The 17,713-nt window shown below is 44.4% G+C and overlaps 2 protein-coding genes and 1 pseudogene across 6 annotated transcripts; all 3 read left to right on the top strand.

The window, feature by feature from the left end:
- Nucleotides 1-1,510: 1,510 nt before the first annotated feature.
- On the top strand, nucleotides 1,511-4,846 carry LOC140769253 (protein NRT1/ PTR FAMILY 5.10-like). The gene is made up of 4 exons (XM_073109915.1): nucleotides 1,511-1,710; nucleotides 1,794-2,011; nucleotides 3,388-3,875; nucleotides 3,945-4,846. The coding sequence occupies exons 1-4, from the start codon at nucleotides 1,548-1,550 to the stop codon at nucleotides 4,726-4,728; spliced, it is 1,653 nt and encodes a 550-aa protein (XP_072966016.1). The 5' UTR covers nucleotides 1,511-1,547; the 3' UTR covers nucleotides 4,729-4,846.
- Nucleotides 4,847-11,909: 7,063 nt separating this feature from the next.
- On the top strand, nucleotides 11,910-14,686 carry LOC140769254 (protein NRT1/ PTR FAMILY 5.10-like; annotated as a pseudogene).
- LOC140769252 (protein NRT1/ PTR FAMILY 5.10-like) lies at nucleotides 14,448-17,503 on the top strand. 5 transcript variants are annotated; one of them, XM_073109912.1, is made up of 7 exons: nucleotides 14,448-14,589; nucleotides 14,703-14,800; nucleotides 14,927-14,975; nucleotides 15,306-15,397; nucleotides 15,487-15,704; nucleotides 15,972-16,459; nucleotides 16,591-17,502. In XM_073109912.1, the coding sequence occupies exons 1-7, from the start codon at nucleotides 14,561-14,563 to the stop codon at nucleotides 17,372-17,374; spliced, it is 1,758 nt and encodes a 585-aa protein (XP_072966013.1). In that variant the 5' UTR covers nucleotides 14,448-14,560; the 3' UTR covers nucleotides 17,375-17,502. The 5 variants fall into 5 exon arrangements, with proteins under 5 accessions (XP_072966013.1, XP_072966012.1, XP_072966011.1 ...); XM_073109911.1 differs by having other exon boundaries at nucleotides 14,482-14,616; XM_073109910.1 differs by lacking the exon at nucleotides 14,448-14,589 and having other exon boundaries at nucleotides 14,626-14,800; nucleotides 16,591-17,503.
- Nucleotides 17,504-17,713: the final 210 nt, after the last annotated feature.

Raw genomic sequence — 17,713 nt, 5'->3', positions numbered from 1 at the left:
TATATTTTTATGTCAATCTTTTCTACATGATAACATAATGTTACTCTTTTATTTTCTTTTATTTTAATCATAAGCCCACGTGTAATATTATATTATTTCTCAATATTTTTAAGAAGTTCTTCATGTTGTAAAGTTTATTAAAAAAAGTGAGTTATTGTGAAATTAGTTAGTTTTATATTTTTTTTAGAGGTAAATGTATTAGATATATTAAAAAAAATCTGAAATAGGGGTGTAATTGCTATTTTAATGTGATATAAAAAATATATATATTTATTTTTTTTTAGAGAAATTTAGTACGTGTTGTTTACGTGATATAGAAATATTATTATTAAATTCATAAAAAATAAATGCAAGTTAGCCATTTTGAACGCATACTAAACTTGTTATTAAATTATATTTTATAGTAAAATTTTAATTTTTTTTCACTATTTTTCATAATTTTTTTCTAAGGCACCCTAAAAGAAGAGTTATTTTATTTATATTAAATATTGAGAATAAATTTAAATCGTGTCATTAAATATTTATTTTATTTTATTTATTGAAGAGTGAATAATGATAAAAAAAATTAAAAATATATTTGTTTGGTGAACTTAGACGTGGATTCCTTCTATGAGTGTATAAATTAATAATTTTAAAGCGACATCTAATCATCTAACAAGTAAGATTTAGTACTGTAAGCATCACTACTCGTTGGGTAGTTAAGAATCTACAGCGACTAGCCACCGTACACTCCCAACTGCAACAAATTCCCTACAGCAAGTTATTAATTTTATTCTACTGTTAAATTTTTCTTCACATGATAACATAATATTATTATTATTTACATGATAACATAGTATTACTGTTTTTTATTTTTATTTTTGTTTTAATTTTATTTTTGGTTATAAGCCTGGTAAGACTATACTATTTTTTTTAAATATTTTTAAGAAGACCTCGTATTACAAACTTTATTTAAAAAAGTGAGTTATTACCGACTTAAAAATTTATAAGCCTGTAATCACTCTATAATTTATTATGAAATTAGTTAGTTTTATATTCTTCCAGGAGAAAAATATATTCATTTTGAAAGAAATTAGAGATAGAGAAAAAAAATTGAAATAGGGATATAATTATTATTTAGATGAGTGCGTGCCATTTAAATAGTACAAAAATATTATAACTAAATTTATAAAATATAAATGCAAGTCAACCATTTTAAACTAATAATAAACCTAAGTAAAATATATTTAATAGTAAAATTATTAAATTTTTTTCACCAGGTGTGTAAGAATATTTTCTCATGATTTTTTTTATAAATCATGTGAAAGAAGAGCTCTTTTATAATAAAAAATATATTTTTTTAAAAAATTATAATAAAATTAGGTTTATATTAAATATTTTTATTATTTTATTTTTATTTATTGAAAAGTTAACTTGGTCAGTGACCTTAAAAGTGGATTGCTTTTGGTAAAAGCTACAATTTCGTACTGCAAGCATCACTGCACGTTGCGCAAGGACGAACCTACAGCGACTCGCCACCATATACCCCCACATCCAATAAATTCCCTATGGCAAGAACGAGTTCCCCATTAGAGAATAGAGAGAGAGAGACGATGGATCCGGATCCCCTCCTATCCGAATCCGATCCGTTAACCGGAGTGGTGGACTACCGCGGCCGTCCGGTCTCCCGGGCCAGCTCGGGCGGATGGAACTCCGCCCTCTTCATCATCGGTGACCTCGCCGTCGTCCTCCCCCTCCTCCTCCTCGTTTCGATTCTTAGACGTCTGACCTCGATCTTGTGGTTTGAACCGCAGGGGCAGAGATCCCGGAGCGCTGCGCCTTCTACGGCATCACGTCGAACCTGATCATGTACGTCACCGGACCCCTCGGCGTCTCCACCGCCGCCGCCGCCGCGGCCCTCAGCACGTGGTCAGGGGTCTCCTTGATGCTCCCCCTCCTCGGCGCTTTCCTCGCCGATTCCTACCTCGGTCGCTACCGCACCATCGTCCTCGTCTCCCTCCTCTATATCCTGGTCCGCTTCCTCTTCTCCTGCTCAATTCCAATTCCACTGCATATATATATATATATATATATATATATATATATATATATATGTATGGCTTAATTACCTGTGTACCGTTCCAAAAATCAAGAACTCGAATGCTAGATACGGACCCGAACTTCTTAAAAAGGTCATTAAATTATTAAATAGATTATTTATAATAATTATTTAGAGTTAGATTTGATCCATCATTGATCGTACGAAAGAATACATTGTATACGAACTGGTTGGTCACAAAAGTTTATATTTGTACTTATTTGTCTTTTGTCTAACGATTACATTTTGATCCACTTAAAAACCCCTTCGTTTTTCTGTTTCAATTTTTTGGTCATAAAAGAAATGAAGATTTTAAAGTAAACCGTGCATTATGAGATTATTATCATTTACTACCTCTATTTTTATCATTCACCTGTAAGATCTCCAATTTTCGTTGTTATTATTTAAATGATAGCTTAAGATTGTTTAACTTAATGAGAGGGCAATTTTCCGACCAATAAAAGCAATAGACCGGAGGAGTACGGCTGGTTAATGATAATAAGCATAAAATACAGGGCGTTACTATAAATTTGAGAAAATTATATTTATAGTTGCAGTTGTATCACTTTACCCTATGTATTTATATTAAAATATAATCTTTATTTTTTCTTAATATATTTGATTAAAAACAAAGTTGTTAAAAAAATATATAATATTTATTTTAACGTATTTCAATTAGTACTAATCAAATTTTATTATAATATTATATCAGATTTTAGCTGCAGGAAATTTACTGCATAGGGTACATGACACTCTTTTATTAGATCTAAGGATTTCCTTTTATATTAATGTTAAGTAAATTATATGCATAGTGTTTTTTTCATATCATATATTTAATTTTTTATTAATCAGTTTGATGAAGAACTAAGTTAAGATATTCAAAAGTATAATAGGAATGAAAGATATTACCGTTTCAGTAGATAATTATTCTTTTTTAGATATATAATTTTTCATATTATTTTTTGACAAATATATTATCATAATATTTTATCAAGTAAAAACATATATTATTAGTATATTCTGAAACAGTTGCATTCTGTGTTGGAAATTCCTGCTACGTACTTAAACTATCCTGCACAATTTCCATTGCTCTGCTTGGCGCATTAGCCTTCAGAATATCTATCTATCTATTGTCTAGGTAACAAGAATATAAACTCACGAAAGTGCACGCCAAATGAATTATTTATATTAATGTTTTGATGTCTAATAATTTAAGCTTTTTGATTCGATGAATACTATCCAAAGAACTTTGCGATTTTATTCGATTCTATTTAGATCCAAATTGTTGTAAACACTAGAAACATCCACAGAGCTTAAGTATGTTGACGCTATCAGCTCTGCTGCCATCCGTCCCTTCTCCCCATGGTGGCAATACTCTGGACCTCCAAAGTTTCCCCGCTTCTCTCCGAGTACCACTTTTCTATGTCTCTTTATACCTACTGGGCTTTGCTGAGGGTGCCCACAAGCTATGTCTTCAAGCCTTGGGCGCCGACCAATTCGACGACAGCGACCCGAAGGAGTGCATCTTGAAGAGTGTCTTCTTCAACTGGTGGTTCTTTGCGATGTCGGCAGGACTTCCCGTTACAGTGCTAGTATTAAGCTATGTCCAGGACAACATTGGCTGGGGATTTGGCTTTGGAATCCCATGCATTGTCATGTTGTTTTCCTTCTCTGTGTTCTTGCTTGGAACCAGGACTTACCGCAACTCCGTTTTGGATGAAGAGAGTCCATTTGTTCGAATCGGGAAAACATTTGTTGCATTAGCAAGATATCAGGAGGCAACACAACCACGAGACAAGTATAAATTTTTTTCCTCCTTATAATTAGCCAAGTCCTCTATTGATTCTAAATGTTCTTTTTTCTATAGGGCATTAATGGATGAGCACGGATGCTCATTTAGTTCTGATCACGTAGACGAAGCGAAGGGTGTTCTTCGATTGTTTGGTATATGGGCGACTTGCTTAATATATGCTACTGCATTCGTTCAGCAGTCTTTATTCACAAAGCAAGCCAGTACCCTGGATAGAAGGATAGGTTCAAGCTTCCAGATACCGCCGGCCGCGCTGCAGATCTTCATCAACGTATCTGTCCTTGCCTTCGTTCCGATCTACGACCGCATCCTCGTTCCGATAACTAGAAAGTTGTCAAAGATCCCTTCAGGCCTTACCATGCTACAGAGGATAGGCGTGGGAATTGCAATCTCTCTGATTTCGATGGTGATAGCAGCTCTGGTGGAGATGAAGAGGCTTAAAACTGCTAGAGATTACGGCCTGGTGGATCAACCAGAGGTAGCAATTCCTATGAGCCTGTGGTGGATGGTTCCTCAGTATGTTCTTTATGGAATGGCAGAGGTGTTCACATTAGTTGGCTTGCAAGAATTTTTCTATGACCAAGTCCCTGATGCATTAAGGAGCATCGGTCTGGCGCTATATTTGAGCATCTTTGGTGTTGGGAGTTTCATAAGTAGTATTCTCATCTCTGCAATTGATAAACAAACCCGCAAGGGTGGCGATAGCTGGTTCTCCAACAATCTAAACCGTGCTCATCTTGATTACTTCTACTGGCTTCTTGCTGGGCTCAGTGCCTTTGGGTTGCTTGCTTTTGTCTACTGTGCGCAAGCTTACGTCTACAAGAAAAAGGTAGATATATAGCTTAGTTGTGTAACGTGAATATTCGGTGTATATAGAGAAAATTAATATATGTTGTTGGCCTATTAGGTTCTAGAAATGTTGGTGATATTGATCAAAAGGCAAATATTTCAATATCCTTGCACCTTAATGAGCAACAAGAAATCTAGCTTCTCGGCGAAACGAAAATTAGAGATAATAAAAGAACCAAATTTACACCATAAAATTCATCAGCGATGACTTACTTGCATTTGGAACCCCAATTATTTGACTTGAGAGTGACTTTTGATCGGTCCTCCTCCTTTACCATCTCGTCCATTTCTACATCATCTAACATCTCAAGCAACGCTCTCGTCAGTCTCATTGCTCTCTCCTCTTCCATCAATTCTTTAATCGTTTTCACTTTTCAAATAGGTCTTGTACTTAATTGATGGAAACTAACAACCATGTTTGGAGGTTTTTGGTGTTTTGTAATAGATGTATTGCGTGATTAGGTCTGTAACTATTGCTTGTTGTCTAAGTCTGATTTTTTTTTTTAGATCATTTATGAGCTTAAAGGTTAGATATGGACTGGAAAAAAGATTAATCTTTCTTAAATACAAAATCATTTAGGTCTCACCAAGCCAATATTATAAGCGACTAGTTTATGCTTCAAATCATGTGCGTCGTCGAATATAACTAAACGCCGTTGAGATATGCTCTTATAAACTATCCGCACTATTAAGTCATTAACCAAATCGAACCATCACCCAAATTATCAAAACAATTTTCTTTGGAACTAGAGTCCCTCGATTTGGTTGGTGTAAGGTCATCCAAGTCGATAGGACCAATTTGTTGTCCGCTTTTCTCGGTCTTCCTCTTTGTATGTTTCTAAGCTCAGACTCCAGGACTGCAAGAACGAGTGATCGCGTGGATTTGTGAACCAATTTAGTGCTTCCCACGTACCTAACCATCGAAAATTCTTTCCAACCGCTGGTGCAGACGATCCATAAGGCCCCCATATAGAGTCAATCATACATTTGCAATAGGAAACAATAAATAAAACCACCAACCAACTCACTCTCCAAAGAAGCTTAAGATTGGACGAGGTAGAGAAAAAAATGAGCGCTTGCAAAGGGGTTGGGTTACAGCCTCCTTCCCCAGCTGGGGGAGAGGATGTTCTACTGCGAAGAGCCACGGCGTCGAAATCAGCAAAAGACCGAGTGGAGCCGCAAACGCGATCCTGGGCATCGGTAGCTGTAGGACCAGGCAGCTTTTGGGACGGCAAAGGACGTATACCTGAGGAGGTTCTGGCCAAGCTTAAAAAACAGACCAACGACTGTGTCATCATCGACCCGGAGGTGTTAGAGCGGCGTCGGGGAAAATGGCGGAGGACCTTATTCGGGAGGTTCTTAGGCAGAGGCATATCCCTGGACAGGCTAAAAGGAACCCTTGCCATGCTATGGAGGGGGATCGACGGGTTCTCCGTTTCAGACATGGAAGAGGGTTACTATGTCTTCAGGTTCGATAATGAGGAGGACATGAGGTACGCCCTGAGCAATGGGCCTTGGACGATCACGGGAAGAGTGCTCAACTTAATCCCGTGGCGAAACAACTTCCGGCCAACCGCTGAGGCGTTTATGTCTGAGCCAATCTGGCTCCAACTGCCCAACCTCCCAAAGGAATACTGGGAGCTGGAAACCCTCATCCCGGTGGCTGCGTATTTCGGAAAGCCTTTAAGGGTCGATGAAACCACCCTAGACCACACACGTAGTCGCTTCGCCCGAGTCTGCGTCGAGATAGATCTGGCTAAACCGCTAAAAACGGTGGTATGGCTAGGCCCGAAGGAGGATAAACTGGAGCAGGTAGCGATCTATGAGGGTGTCTCGGCATTATGGCATTATGCTATCGGTGCGGTAGGATCGGGCACATGGAGAAAGCATGTCCTAACCCAGACAAGAGGGCTCGAGATGTCCCAAGAGTCCAGAAGAGGAAGATAAACATGAGAAGACAGCCGACGAGGCTCGGGCTATGGAAGAAGACCCCCGAGGAAGGGCCCATCTATGGGCCGTGGGTCAAGGTCCAACGTAAACCAAGGAGGAAGGTACACCCCTCTTCGATGACACCTAGCAGTGCTATAGGGCAGGCCAAAGTGCCGGACTGGAAAGCGCGGAGGTCGCTCCGGCAAGACGGCGGACCCAAGCCGTCAACCGAAGTGGGCGGAGGCAACGGTGGCCAACGCCAAACCCACCACCTGAAGGAGGCGAGGTACACCACCACCAACGGAGGCAAATCCCATGCATGGCCTGGAGAGGTGGAGTACCAACGACGTACCCCGATAGAACCGCGGGACCCACAGCAACAACGTGACAGGTTTCCTACCAATAACAAAGCGAGAACCGAAGCAGGGGGTACGGAAGACATGAGGGAACAGGTCATGGCGAGTGGAAGCGGGCCGACCCAGCCCCAGGTGGACACACCAGCAGCTGACAAGACAGGCGGCCATGCAAACTTCGTAACGTGGAGAGTGGAGAGCCAACCACAACCCGACACGCCAGGGGAGGTTTTAATGCAGCATGAGGGAGAGGCACAGGGCGCAGCAAGCTTCTGCACTAAGGAAGGACCCTCGACCTCGACAGGCATGGCAAACATCAACGGGCTCGCCATCAAACTCGGGTCCGGAAGTGATGGAACGCCCCGCTCGACGTATGTGCGAACGGTCAAGAATAAGAGTGCAAAAGGCAAGTCCAGCAACCTGTACCCAGCTGAAATCTTCCAGGAAGGGCTGGTAGCAATGGGTACCAGGCTAGCTGCCGCATGCAACACTCAACAGGCGGAGAGCCATGCAGGTGTAGTCCGGGCTGTCCGGCAAGCTTTAATGGCAGCCCAGGGAGGAGAGCCGACTCAGCATATGGAAACAGATGAGGCGAACTTACAGCTGGTTGCCGTCTGCCCACGCAATCCTCAGCGGCGGGGCACCAAGGACATGGAGGTAGAAGGAAACAGTGAAGCTAACGCGGAAGACATGGACCAGCTACCCTCCTCCAAACGGGGGAGGGCGAACTGAGCACGTACTGCTCCTAACCCCCGAAGTTATCCAATGAATAAGGCCCTAATCTGGAATTGCAGAGGAGCAATGAGGAAGGAAGTCCTTGACAGGTGTAGAGATCTGAACAGAGAACACCAACCAGAGATTATGGTGCTGCTTAAGTCTCATGTGGATTGGGATAAGGCGGCTATAGTAGCAAAAGCTCTCGGACGCTGCTGGTCCTGGTTTGCAGTACTGGCGGTGGGAGTATCTGGAGGACTTATCCTGCTTTGGAAGGCCAAGCTAGGATGAGTAGATGTAGTGGCATTGTCTCGCTATGCAGCTCACTTCATAATCACCCCGGCGTCCGGAGAAACTTGGAGGCTGACGGCGGTCTATGCCAGCAATCACCTAGTGGAGCAGCGGAGCCTGTGGGAGGAGCTGACGCAGCTCTCTGGCATCGGCAGCCCTTGGGTGGTGGCAGGTGATTTCAATGCCTACCTCCATGCGAACAAGAAAAAAAGTTTCGGCATGGTGGAGCTGGGACCTAAGGCGAAGGCTTTTGCGACCTTCGTCGACTCGGTAGGGCTGTGTGATCTTGGTTTCTCTGGACTACCTTTCACTTGGTGCAATAACCAAGTAGGCAGCTGACATATCTGGGTCCGGTTGGACCGGGTGCTGGCTAACTCCAGGTGGATCAGACTGTACCCGTTAAGCCAGGTCAAGCACCTAGATCGCTCTGCCTCAGACCACGCGCCTCTCTTACTATCCCTCCCCTCGGAGCAACCTCAACAGGCTCGGCCCTTCCGGTACGAGCTCTACTGGCTTGATTACGAAGCCAGTGTGACCATCGCCTCGGAGGTCTGGAGGAGCAGTAGGAGAGGGGACCCAATGCAGCTCTTCTCCCATAATTTGGATTTGCTGCGGAAAGCCATGAGGAGGTGGAGCAAGGATAAGGTGGGAGATATTGAAGCCAGCCTGAAGGAGGCCAAACAAGAGCTAGAGGAGCTTGAGAAGATTGATGCGGAGACGGGACTGGGCGAGCCTAGGCAGTGCCGCCTGCGATGCCTCTACAACCTCAAGTCAGCTCTTAGCAGGCAAATAAACATCAAATGGTTGCAAAGAGCGCGACTGAAGTGGGTGCAAAACGGCGACAGGAACACAAAATTTTTCCACCTCACAGCGACCATCCGCCAGCACCGCAACCGCATCTCCGGCATTTTCAGTGAGGAAGGGAAGTGGGTCAGTAGCGAGGCGGAGGTGGCGGAAGCCTTCAGAACCACATACAATCAGTTATGGGGGGAAAACAATGAGAAGACGGACACCAGTCGGCCTTGGCCTCAGGTCGAGAGGATCTCGGAAGAGGAGGCTGAACTCCTAGTAAGACCCATCTCTATGGAAGAAATCAAAGGTGCACTGTGGAGTCTGCCTAGGGGGAAGGCTCTGGGACCTGATGGCATTCCGGCAGAAGTGTATGTCAAGCTGTGGGAGGAGATCGAGGAGGGCCTTTGCGACGCCGTCAATCATTTCTTCTCCCAAGCCAGCATGCCGCCGCAATGGGGCAGGACTTTCATCACGCTCGTCCCGAAGACAGCAAACCCTACCAGAGTGAAGGATTTTCGGCCAATATCGTTGTGTAATGTCAGCTACAAGATCATCGCGAAACTACTGGTTGACAGGATGAAGAGCCTCCTCCCCAAGTTGGTGGGGCCGGGACAGGCGGCTTTTGTGGCGGGAAGAAATATAGCCGACAACACCCTGGCAGCGCAAGAAGTGGCGCATTCGATGACCACCAACAGGACCTCAACGTCGATCATGATGCTCAAGCTTGATATGGAGAAGGCGTATGACAGGGTTAACTGGGAGGCGGTAATGGAGACGCTCCAGAGAATGGGGATCCCATCCCGGTGGTGTGCGTGGATAGAGGCCTGTATCTCCTCCCCGGCTTTTGCCTTTCTGATCAACGGAACCCCGACCCAGTGGCTCCAACCATTTAAAGGACTCCGCCAAGGAGACCCCCTCTCCCTGTATCTGTTCATCCTGGTATCTCAGAACCTAACCGGCCTGATTAACGAGAGAGTGGATCGCGGTCAGCTGACAGGCTACCGGGAAGGAGAGGCCCATCTCACTCACCTGCTGTATGCCGACGACCTCCTCATCACGGTACAAGCGACTGAGTCGAATGCGCTAAGTATCCAAGAGTGCCTCTCGGAATATACCAAGCTAACCAACCAAAAGGTTAACCTAGAGAAGTCCCAGCTTCTCCTCCCCCGATGGATTGATAAGGAGAGGGAGACGCTGCTCTGCAACTGCCTGGGAATCCAACCAGCGACCATGCCATTCACCTACCTGGGGGTGCTCATCTCGGACCGCCGGGTAAGAGTCCGGGAACATCAGCCTCTGGTGGACCGCGTGGGGAGGGGACTTGCCGGGTGGAAACGTGGGGTTCTCTCCACTGCAGGAAAACTCACCCTGATAAACGCCACGATCATGGCTATCCCGACGTACTGGTTGGGATGCATGTGGCTGCCAGATACTATCCTACAGGCGATAGAAAAGAAAGCCCGGTCATTCCTATGGGAGAGCGGGGCAGGACGGGGGCTCCACTTCCAGAACTGGAACACGGTGACGAGCTCGAAGGCTGAAGGGGGCTTGGCGATAAGAAAGCTGAAGGAGGCAAGGGCGGCGCTCCTCGGGAAACTAGTATTCAAAGTCTCTAACCGGCAGGAAAGCCCGTGAGTGAAGCTACTGAGAGCGAAGTACGGTGAACTTAACCCCTGGAGCCCTAGTGTTCCAGCTAGGGCTTCATGGGTGTGGCGGGCTTTGGTTAACACGGCGGTCATGATTCGAGGCGGATGTCGCAAGCTGATAGGCAACAGAAGAACAACCAAGGCGGCTACTGAACCTTGGTTATCATCGGTACCGTGGAACCGACAGCCACGGCAAATGCACCCGAGGTTGATGAACAAAGAACTGCTCGTCAGCGAGCTCATCGCTGAGGCTAGGGGTTAGGCGGACCGACTGGTGGGGGCAGCCGGAGTAGACTTGGCTTTCCAGATTGGCACCACGGAGCTGACGGAGGAGATCGGACCGGATAAGTGGATCTGGTGGCCGGAGCGAGCTGGAGAACCCAAGGCCAAATCCATCTACACCTTCATCAATCCGAGGGGACAAGACAGTTGGGAGGGATGGACTGAACTTTGGCGATTGCGGGTGGCCCCGAGGGTGCGTCTGTTTGCTTGGAAGCTACTATGGGGGAGGCTGCCAACGCGGGAGCGCCTCTACGCGATGTGCGTCGGACCGGACGAGAACTGCGCCATGTGCGGGATACATCGAGAAACCATAGTACACTTGTTCTTCACGTGCAGGGTTGCGAAAGAAGTCTGGCGAACGCTGGCAACAAGCCAAGGATGGGGTGACGAGTGGCCATCCACGCTGACAGCAGACTGGATCACCACGTCATGGTTCGCGGATCTGAAGGAAAATGAGGAATGCAAGGCAAAAATAGTGTCCACGTTGTGGTTGCTGTGGAAGCTGCGAAATGCTAGGGTTTTTGGCGGCGCCGAGATGCACGTTGACATGCTAGTCCAGAGAGTTGTCCAACTTGCTAAGGACTATGCAAAGGAAGCGCGGCCAAGGTCCACTCTTGTGAGGCCGCAGGTGGCAAGGTGGACACACCCAGCGGAAGGGTGGATCAAGGTCAATGTGGACGGTGCGTTCTCCGGGAAGGATCGTCTCGGAGGGGCGGGAGCTGTAATAAGGGCTGCAGACAGTACCCTGGTCGCAGCAGCGTGAGAACCATCTGTGGGTGAGTCGCCGCTACGAACCGAGGGGCACGCCCTCCGGTTGGGACTGCGACTTGCGGCAGGCTACACCAAGGTGGAAGTTGAATCCGACTCATTGGAGTTAGTTAGGATCATGCAGAATAGAGTCAGCTGCCCTTGGGAAATTATGGGTTTAGTTGCTGAGTGCAGCGCATTACTCAGCTCATTTGTAAGTTGTCGCCTGAGTTATGTAAGGCGAGAAGGGAATAAAGTGGCCGACTGGGCGGCCAAATGTGGTAAGCGGGGTCTGGGGGCCGCTCGGTTGGGGCCGACGGACTCTATCCCCGTGGAATTATGTAACCTCGTTTTGGAGGAGGCCGTGATTCCGCAGGAGAATAGGTCAGTCTAATATAGCCAGCTTTTCAACAAAAAAAAACAATAAAAAAAAAAAAAAAAGAATCAAAGACCGATTGAGAAGAAGATCTCACCACAAATGTTCGTAAGCACAGGTGCTCTCTACCGGTGGTAGCCATCGGCACTTAATTTCAACGCGAGCGTGTGACGGTGTGTGTGCGTGAGTGAAGTCTCCGCGGCGGCGATGGATTCGGATCCCCTCTTATATCAATCCGATCGGTTAACGGGAGTGGTGGACTACCGCGGTCGTCCAACCTCCAGATCCAATTCCGGCGGATGGACCTCCGCCCTCTTCATTATCGGTAATTTCCTCATCCTCCTCCTCCTTCTCCCCTCATATTAATTCTTAGCAGTCTGATCTCGATCGCGTGGTTCAAACCGCAGGTGTGGAGATCGCCGAGCGCTCCGCCTTCTACGGCATCTCGTCGAACCTGATCAGCTACCTGACCGGGCCCCTCGGCGAGCCCACCGCCGCCACCGCCGCCGCCATCAACACTTGGTCAGGTGTCGCCTCGATGCTCCCCCTCCTCGGCGCTTTCCTCGCCGATTCCTACCTCGGCCGCTACCGCACCATCGTCTTTGCCTCCCTTATCTACATCCTGGTGCGCACCCTCCTTATCCTCTTTCAATTACTACGCCTTATGAGCATTCCTCTGCTTACAAACACTACAAACATTCTAACGCAAAGTGTAGTAAATTGCAACCAAAAAGAAGAAAAAGAAGAAGAAGAATAAATGATGTAACGTGATTAACGTCACATTTTATCAATCTTTCATTCTCTCTTTCCACCCAACCATTATTATAATCAATAATACACTCATTACGCTTTATTATAGGATACTGGTAAAGTATTTATGGGCAAAAAGATTATTTTATGCCCACTCTGTGTTAAGTTCTGACAGTTAACAGTATCGGTGCATTTTTAATTTAAATTTTGTTATGAGTTTGAACCGTTCTAAAATTTTCCTTTATACCGTCGACCAACCACTAACTTCTATTTACAGTTTAGTTACATAACGATCCAAAATAAAGTTCTTGGTTAGGATTTTAAAGATTTCTTTTTGTGGTTTGGCCTAAATTCATCTCTCCCTCTATTATTATTTTATTTGTATCACTTTATTTTTTTATAATCATTTTTAAATTAAGATTAAAATTTTCATGTATTAACTTTGACTAATATATTGATGGAATTTAAAAATATTTATTATTTAGATATGTGATCCGATTTTAGATGACCTTGATATACATATATTCACAATATTTATCATCAGAGATTTAAAATTTATTTGATATTATTTTAAATACATTGAAAAACTTATATAATTATTATAGATTAATTAACTATAATAAAATAATAATAATTTTAATTTAAATATAGCTATAAAAATATAATCGCGACATAAATAAAATTACAGAGGGTGATGTTAGAATAGTTTCCCTTTTCGGTCTAAAGTAGAGGAGGTGAAGATGTATGTATTTAAACTTTTTTCTAAAGCAAACAGGGCCTGGGCATGTTGACTCTTTCGTCTGTGCTGCCGTCCTTCCAGTCTCCTGATTGTGGCAATAATATCTTGAATCTCAAAGGCTGCTCACCTTCTCCTTTTCAAGTAGGCTTCTTCTATATCTCTCTCTACTCGGTGGCGTTTGCCCAAGGTGGCCACAAGCCTTGCGTTCAAGCGTTTGGCGCAGACCAATTCGATGCCAACGACCCCAAGGAGTGCATTTCCAAGAGTTCCTTCTTCAATTGGTGGTATTTTGGAATGTCCGGCGGCATTGGTCTCACGCTCCTCTTCTTAAACTACATCCAAGACAACATCGGTTGGGGCCTCGGATTTGGACTCCCGTGCATCGTCATGTTTTTCGCTCTTCTTGTGTTCTTGCTGGGGACCAGGACGTACCGCTACTACACTTTGGAAGAAGAGAATCCGTTTGCTCGAATCGGGACAGCTTTCGTAGCATTGGCGAAGAGTAGGCGAGCAAATCCTGGCAGGTCTAAAGAAGCGCCAGAGATACATCAATATAATGCTGATCACATAGAAGAAGTGAAGGGCGTTCTTGGATTGTTTCCTGGATAGGAGGATAGGTTCGAGTTTCCAAGTTCCACCGGCAACGCTGCAGACCTTCATCAGTATGACTATCGTTGTCTTCATCCCTATATACGATCGACTCCTCGTGCCGATAGCTAGAAAGTTGTCGAAGGTCCCTTCAGGCTTTACCATGCTGCAAAGGATCGCCGCGGGAATGATACTCTCTCTGGTTTCGATGGTGATAGCAGCTCTAGTGGAGATGAAGAGGCTCAAAACTGCTAGAGATTATGGCCTGGTGGATCAACCAAAGGTAGCAATTCCTATGAGCTTGTGGTGGATGGTTCCTCAGTATATCCTGTTTGGAATGGCAGACGTGTTCACAATGATTGGCTTGCAAGAATTTTTCTACGACCAGATCCCTGATGCTTTGAGGAGCCTCGGTCTGGCACTATATTTGAGCATCTTTGGCATAGGGAACTTCATAAGCAGTATTCTCATCTCTGCGATTGATAAACAAACCAGAAAGGGTGGAGATAGCTGGTTCTCCGACAATCTAAACCGTGCCCATCTTGATTACTTCTACTGGCTTCTTGCTGGACTCAGTGCGGTCGAATTCCTCATTTACGCATACTGTGCACAGGCTTATGTCTACAAGAAGAAGGCAGCCAGCCCAGTTGTGTAGTATAATTTTTATCTTCGGGTAAATAGTATGCAATTTGTAATTCTACGCTCTATATTCACCTTACTCTGCTTTCTTTTTGGTTTTTTAATTTGTTGTTTTCTTAGTGGCAACCTTCCACCGAGGTCCCCGCAAGACTTTACTCTGCTTTGGAATCCTTTCTCCGATCCATTAACATTTGCAGTGCAATTGGTCACGTTAGTAGGTACAACTGCAAGTTTGTCATGTTATAATTACTGTAAATATCTTCCTTTTCTTTTTAATCTTAGCGATTTGATCAAAACCAAGTAAAAGCATCCAGTCGAGCTGATAGTTTGATACTTTGATGCAGTTTTTGTTGAACTATTTGACAACGAGCAAACGCAACTCATTCTTTTAAGGTAAGTTTTTATCCTTTTGCGCTCTTGTATTTCCAACATCTCTGGCCTTCCCAAAAAGATGTGTCCTTCTCAGTGACGTTTATTTGTTTCTCTTCCTCGCATTTCACGTATATTTATTGTAGACCTGAAGTCAGAGCAAATATAAGTAACATAGCTATTATATTTATATTTTATACGAAATGGTTGCCAGAAATTTGGAGAAATGGGGGATAATTCTGTACCTTCTTATAAAGAAATAAAGAAACATCGTGTGAATTGTGAAGGGATAGATACCATACCAATCGAGTTCACTTCAAGAGGGATCATGGATTCGGATACTCTGCTCTCCAGGTCCGATCCGTTGGAAGGAGTGGTGGACTACCGCGGCCGCCCAGTCTCCCGATCCGGATCCGGCCGGTTGACCTCCGCCCTCTTCATCATCGGTGATCTACTCCTCCTCCTCCTCCTCCTCCTTGTCCCAACATTTCTAGCCGTCTGATCTCGATCGTGTGCCGTGTGGTTGAAACCGCAGGGGTGGAGATTGCCGAGCGCTTCGTCTTCTACGGCATCTGCTCGAACCTCATCACCTACCTCACCGGTCCCCTCCGCGAGTCCACGGCCGCCGCTGCCGCCGGAGTCAACGCATGGTTCGGCGTCGCCTCGATGCTCCCCCTCTTCGGCGCTTTCCTCGCCGACTCGTGCCTCGGCCGCTACCGCACTATCGTCCTCGCCTCCATACTCTATCTCTTGGTGCTTTTCGCCTTTTTCTTTGTTTTTATCAACGTCTTTTTCCCTGTTGGTTTTTTAAGTTAAGTAGCTTCTCTTTTGCACATCGCCATCCGATTTTGTCTTCTTTTTGAAGGAAAACAGTGTATTGTTGAAACAAGATTCTATCATTTATATTACTTGACCAATTAATTTATTTAGTCTGAAAACTTAACAAAAGTTGACCCAACCAAGGTGTGATTAAGTAGTAGAAGACTAATAGCATTCCTTTCTATGGATTAATCTATCCAGGGATTAAGCATGCTCTCCTTCTCTGCAACCCTGCCATCACTCCAGCCACCAAAGTGCAGAGATATCAATGATACCGCGGCCTGCAAACCTTCAACTTTTCAAGTGGCCTTCTTCTACTTCTCCCTGTATCTGGTGGCTTTTGCTCAGGGAGGTCACAAGCCTTGTGTTCAGGCATTTGGAGCCGACCAATTCGATCAGAATGACCCCAAGGAACGCGCCGCCAGGAGCTCCTTCTTCAACTGGTGGTATTTTGGCATGTGTGGAGGCAATGTTTTAACAATACCAGTTTTGAACTATATTCAAGATAACCTTGGTTGGGGTTTTGGTTTTGGAGTTCCATGCATCGCCATGTTGTTAGCTCTCATTCTTTTCTTGCTCGGAACTAAAACTTATCGCTTCTATCTTCTCGACCATGAGGATCCGTTCACTCGATTAGGCAAATCATTTGTTACACTTGTTCGAAGATCGCGAGAAACACAGGGTTCAAAGTAAGATCATCATCGCAAAACTTTTCAAATGAGCTCATACACTTGATATATATATATATATATAGATAGATATAGTGTGTTCTTGGCATGTAGGCCATTGTATGATTCTGGTTGGTTTCATCCTTGTTCAGGGAAGAATATGAAGATGATGTTGATCATGCCGAAGAAGCTAAGGGGATTCTTAAGTTGTTTCCTATATGGGCGACCTGCCTAGTATATGGTGTTGCTTTCGCCCAGTCTGTAACCTTCTTTACTAAGCAAGCGAGCACCTTGGACAGGAACATAGTTTCAGGCCTCCAGGTACCATCAGCAGCATTGCAGAGCTTCATCACTCTCTCTGTAGTTGCCTTTGTCCCCATATATGATCGACTCATCGTGCCAGTAGCAAGAAAGTTCTCGCTGATATCCTCTGGCATCACCATGTTGCAAAGAATTGGCACGGGAATGTTTGTTTCCATCGTCTCGATGGTAATAGCAGCTCTGGTAGAGATGAAGAGGCTTAAGACTGCTAGAGATTATGGGCTGGTTGATCAACCTGGGACCCCGATTCCAATGAGCTTTTGGTGGATAGTTCCTCAGTTTCTTCTGGTTGGTATAGCAGATGTGTTCACAATGGTTGGATTACAGGAGTTTTTCTATGATCAGATGCCTGATGCATTGAGGAGCCTTGGGCTTGCTTTGTACCTGAGCATCTTTGGAGTTGGAAGCTTCATCAGTAGTTTTCTTGTGTCTGTCGTTGACGAAACAACCAAGAAAGGCCAAGGTATCAGTTGGTTCTCTGACAATCTAAACCGCGGGCATCTCGATTACTTCTACTGGCTTCTTGGAGGACTCAGTGCTTTAGAGTTGGCCATTTATTTGTTCTTCACAAAAGATTACGTTTATAAGGCAAAAGGAAATATTACTGTTAATTAGATGATATGATGAAGAGTTTTGTCTAATTTCTGAATAATCGGTTCGGTATTGTCAAATATTCTAGAACAAGAAAAAGAAAGAAATATATATAGTAATTGTTCGATGCATTAGATTATGTTTGCATATCCAGATTTTTATCAATCGAGCAATGATCCTTTACCTGGATTTTAATTGAAAAGAATACGATTATTGCATTAGATTCTCTGGTATTAGACCAACTGGAACAAAATAACTGAATGGCTGGTAAACTCAAGCAGTTCACTAATGTATACGAACTGTATGGTTTATAATTGCATTAATGTTTAGTAGGCTATTTATGCTATTTTTCACATGAAAATG

This window comes from Typha angustifolia, chromosome 10 (assembly GCF_048772165.1).
Source record: "Typha angustifolia cultivar Huaian chromosome 10, ASM4877216v1, whole genome shotgun sequence".
NCBI classification, from domain to species: Eukaryota; Viridiplantae; Streptophyta; class Magnoliopsida; order Poales; family Typhaceae; genus Typha; species Typha angustifolia.
This window is presented reverse-complemented; position numbering and strand designations above follow the sequence as displayed.

Excerpts from the sequence above, each read along its gene's own strand:
- LOC140769252 (XM_073109910.1), top strand. The coding sequence starts at position 14,626 with ATGCAATTTGTAATTCTACGCTCTATATTCACCTTACTCTGCTTTCTT. Across the intron at positions 15,705-15,971 it reads CCTCCATACTCTATCTCTTG|GGATTAAGCATGCTCTCCTT; the intron begins GTGCTTTTCGCC and ends TAATCTATCCAG. Across the intron at positions 16,460-16,590 it reads CGAGAAACACAGGGTTCAAA|GGAAGAATATGAAGATGATG; the intron begins GTAAGATCATCA and ends ATCCTTGTTCAG.
- LOC140769253 (XM_073109915.1), top strand. The coding sequence starts at position 1,548 with ATGGCAAGAACGAGTTCCCCATTAGAGAATAGAGAGAGAGAGACGATG. Across the intron at positions 1,711-1,793 it reads CTCCGCCCTCTTCATCATCG|GGGCAGAGATCCCGGAGCGC; the intron begins GTGACCTCGCCG and ends TTTGAACCGCAG. Across the intron at positions 3,876-3,944 it reads GCAACACAACCACGAGACAA|GGCATTAATGGATGAGCACG; the intron begins GTATAAATTTTT and ends TTTTTTCTATAG.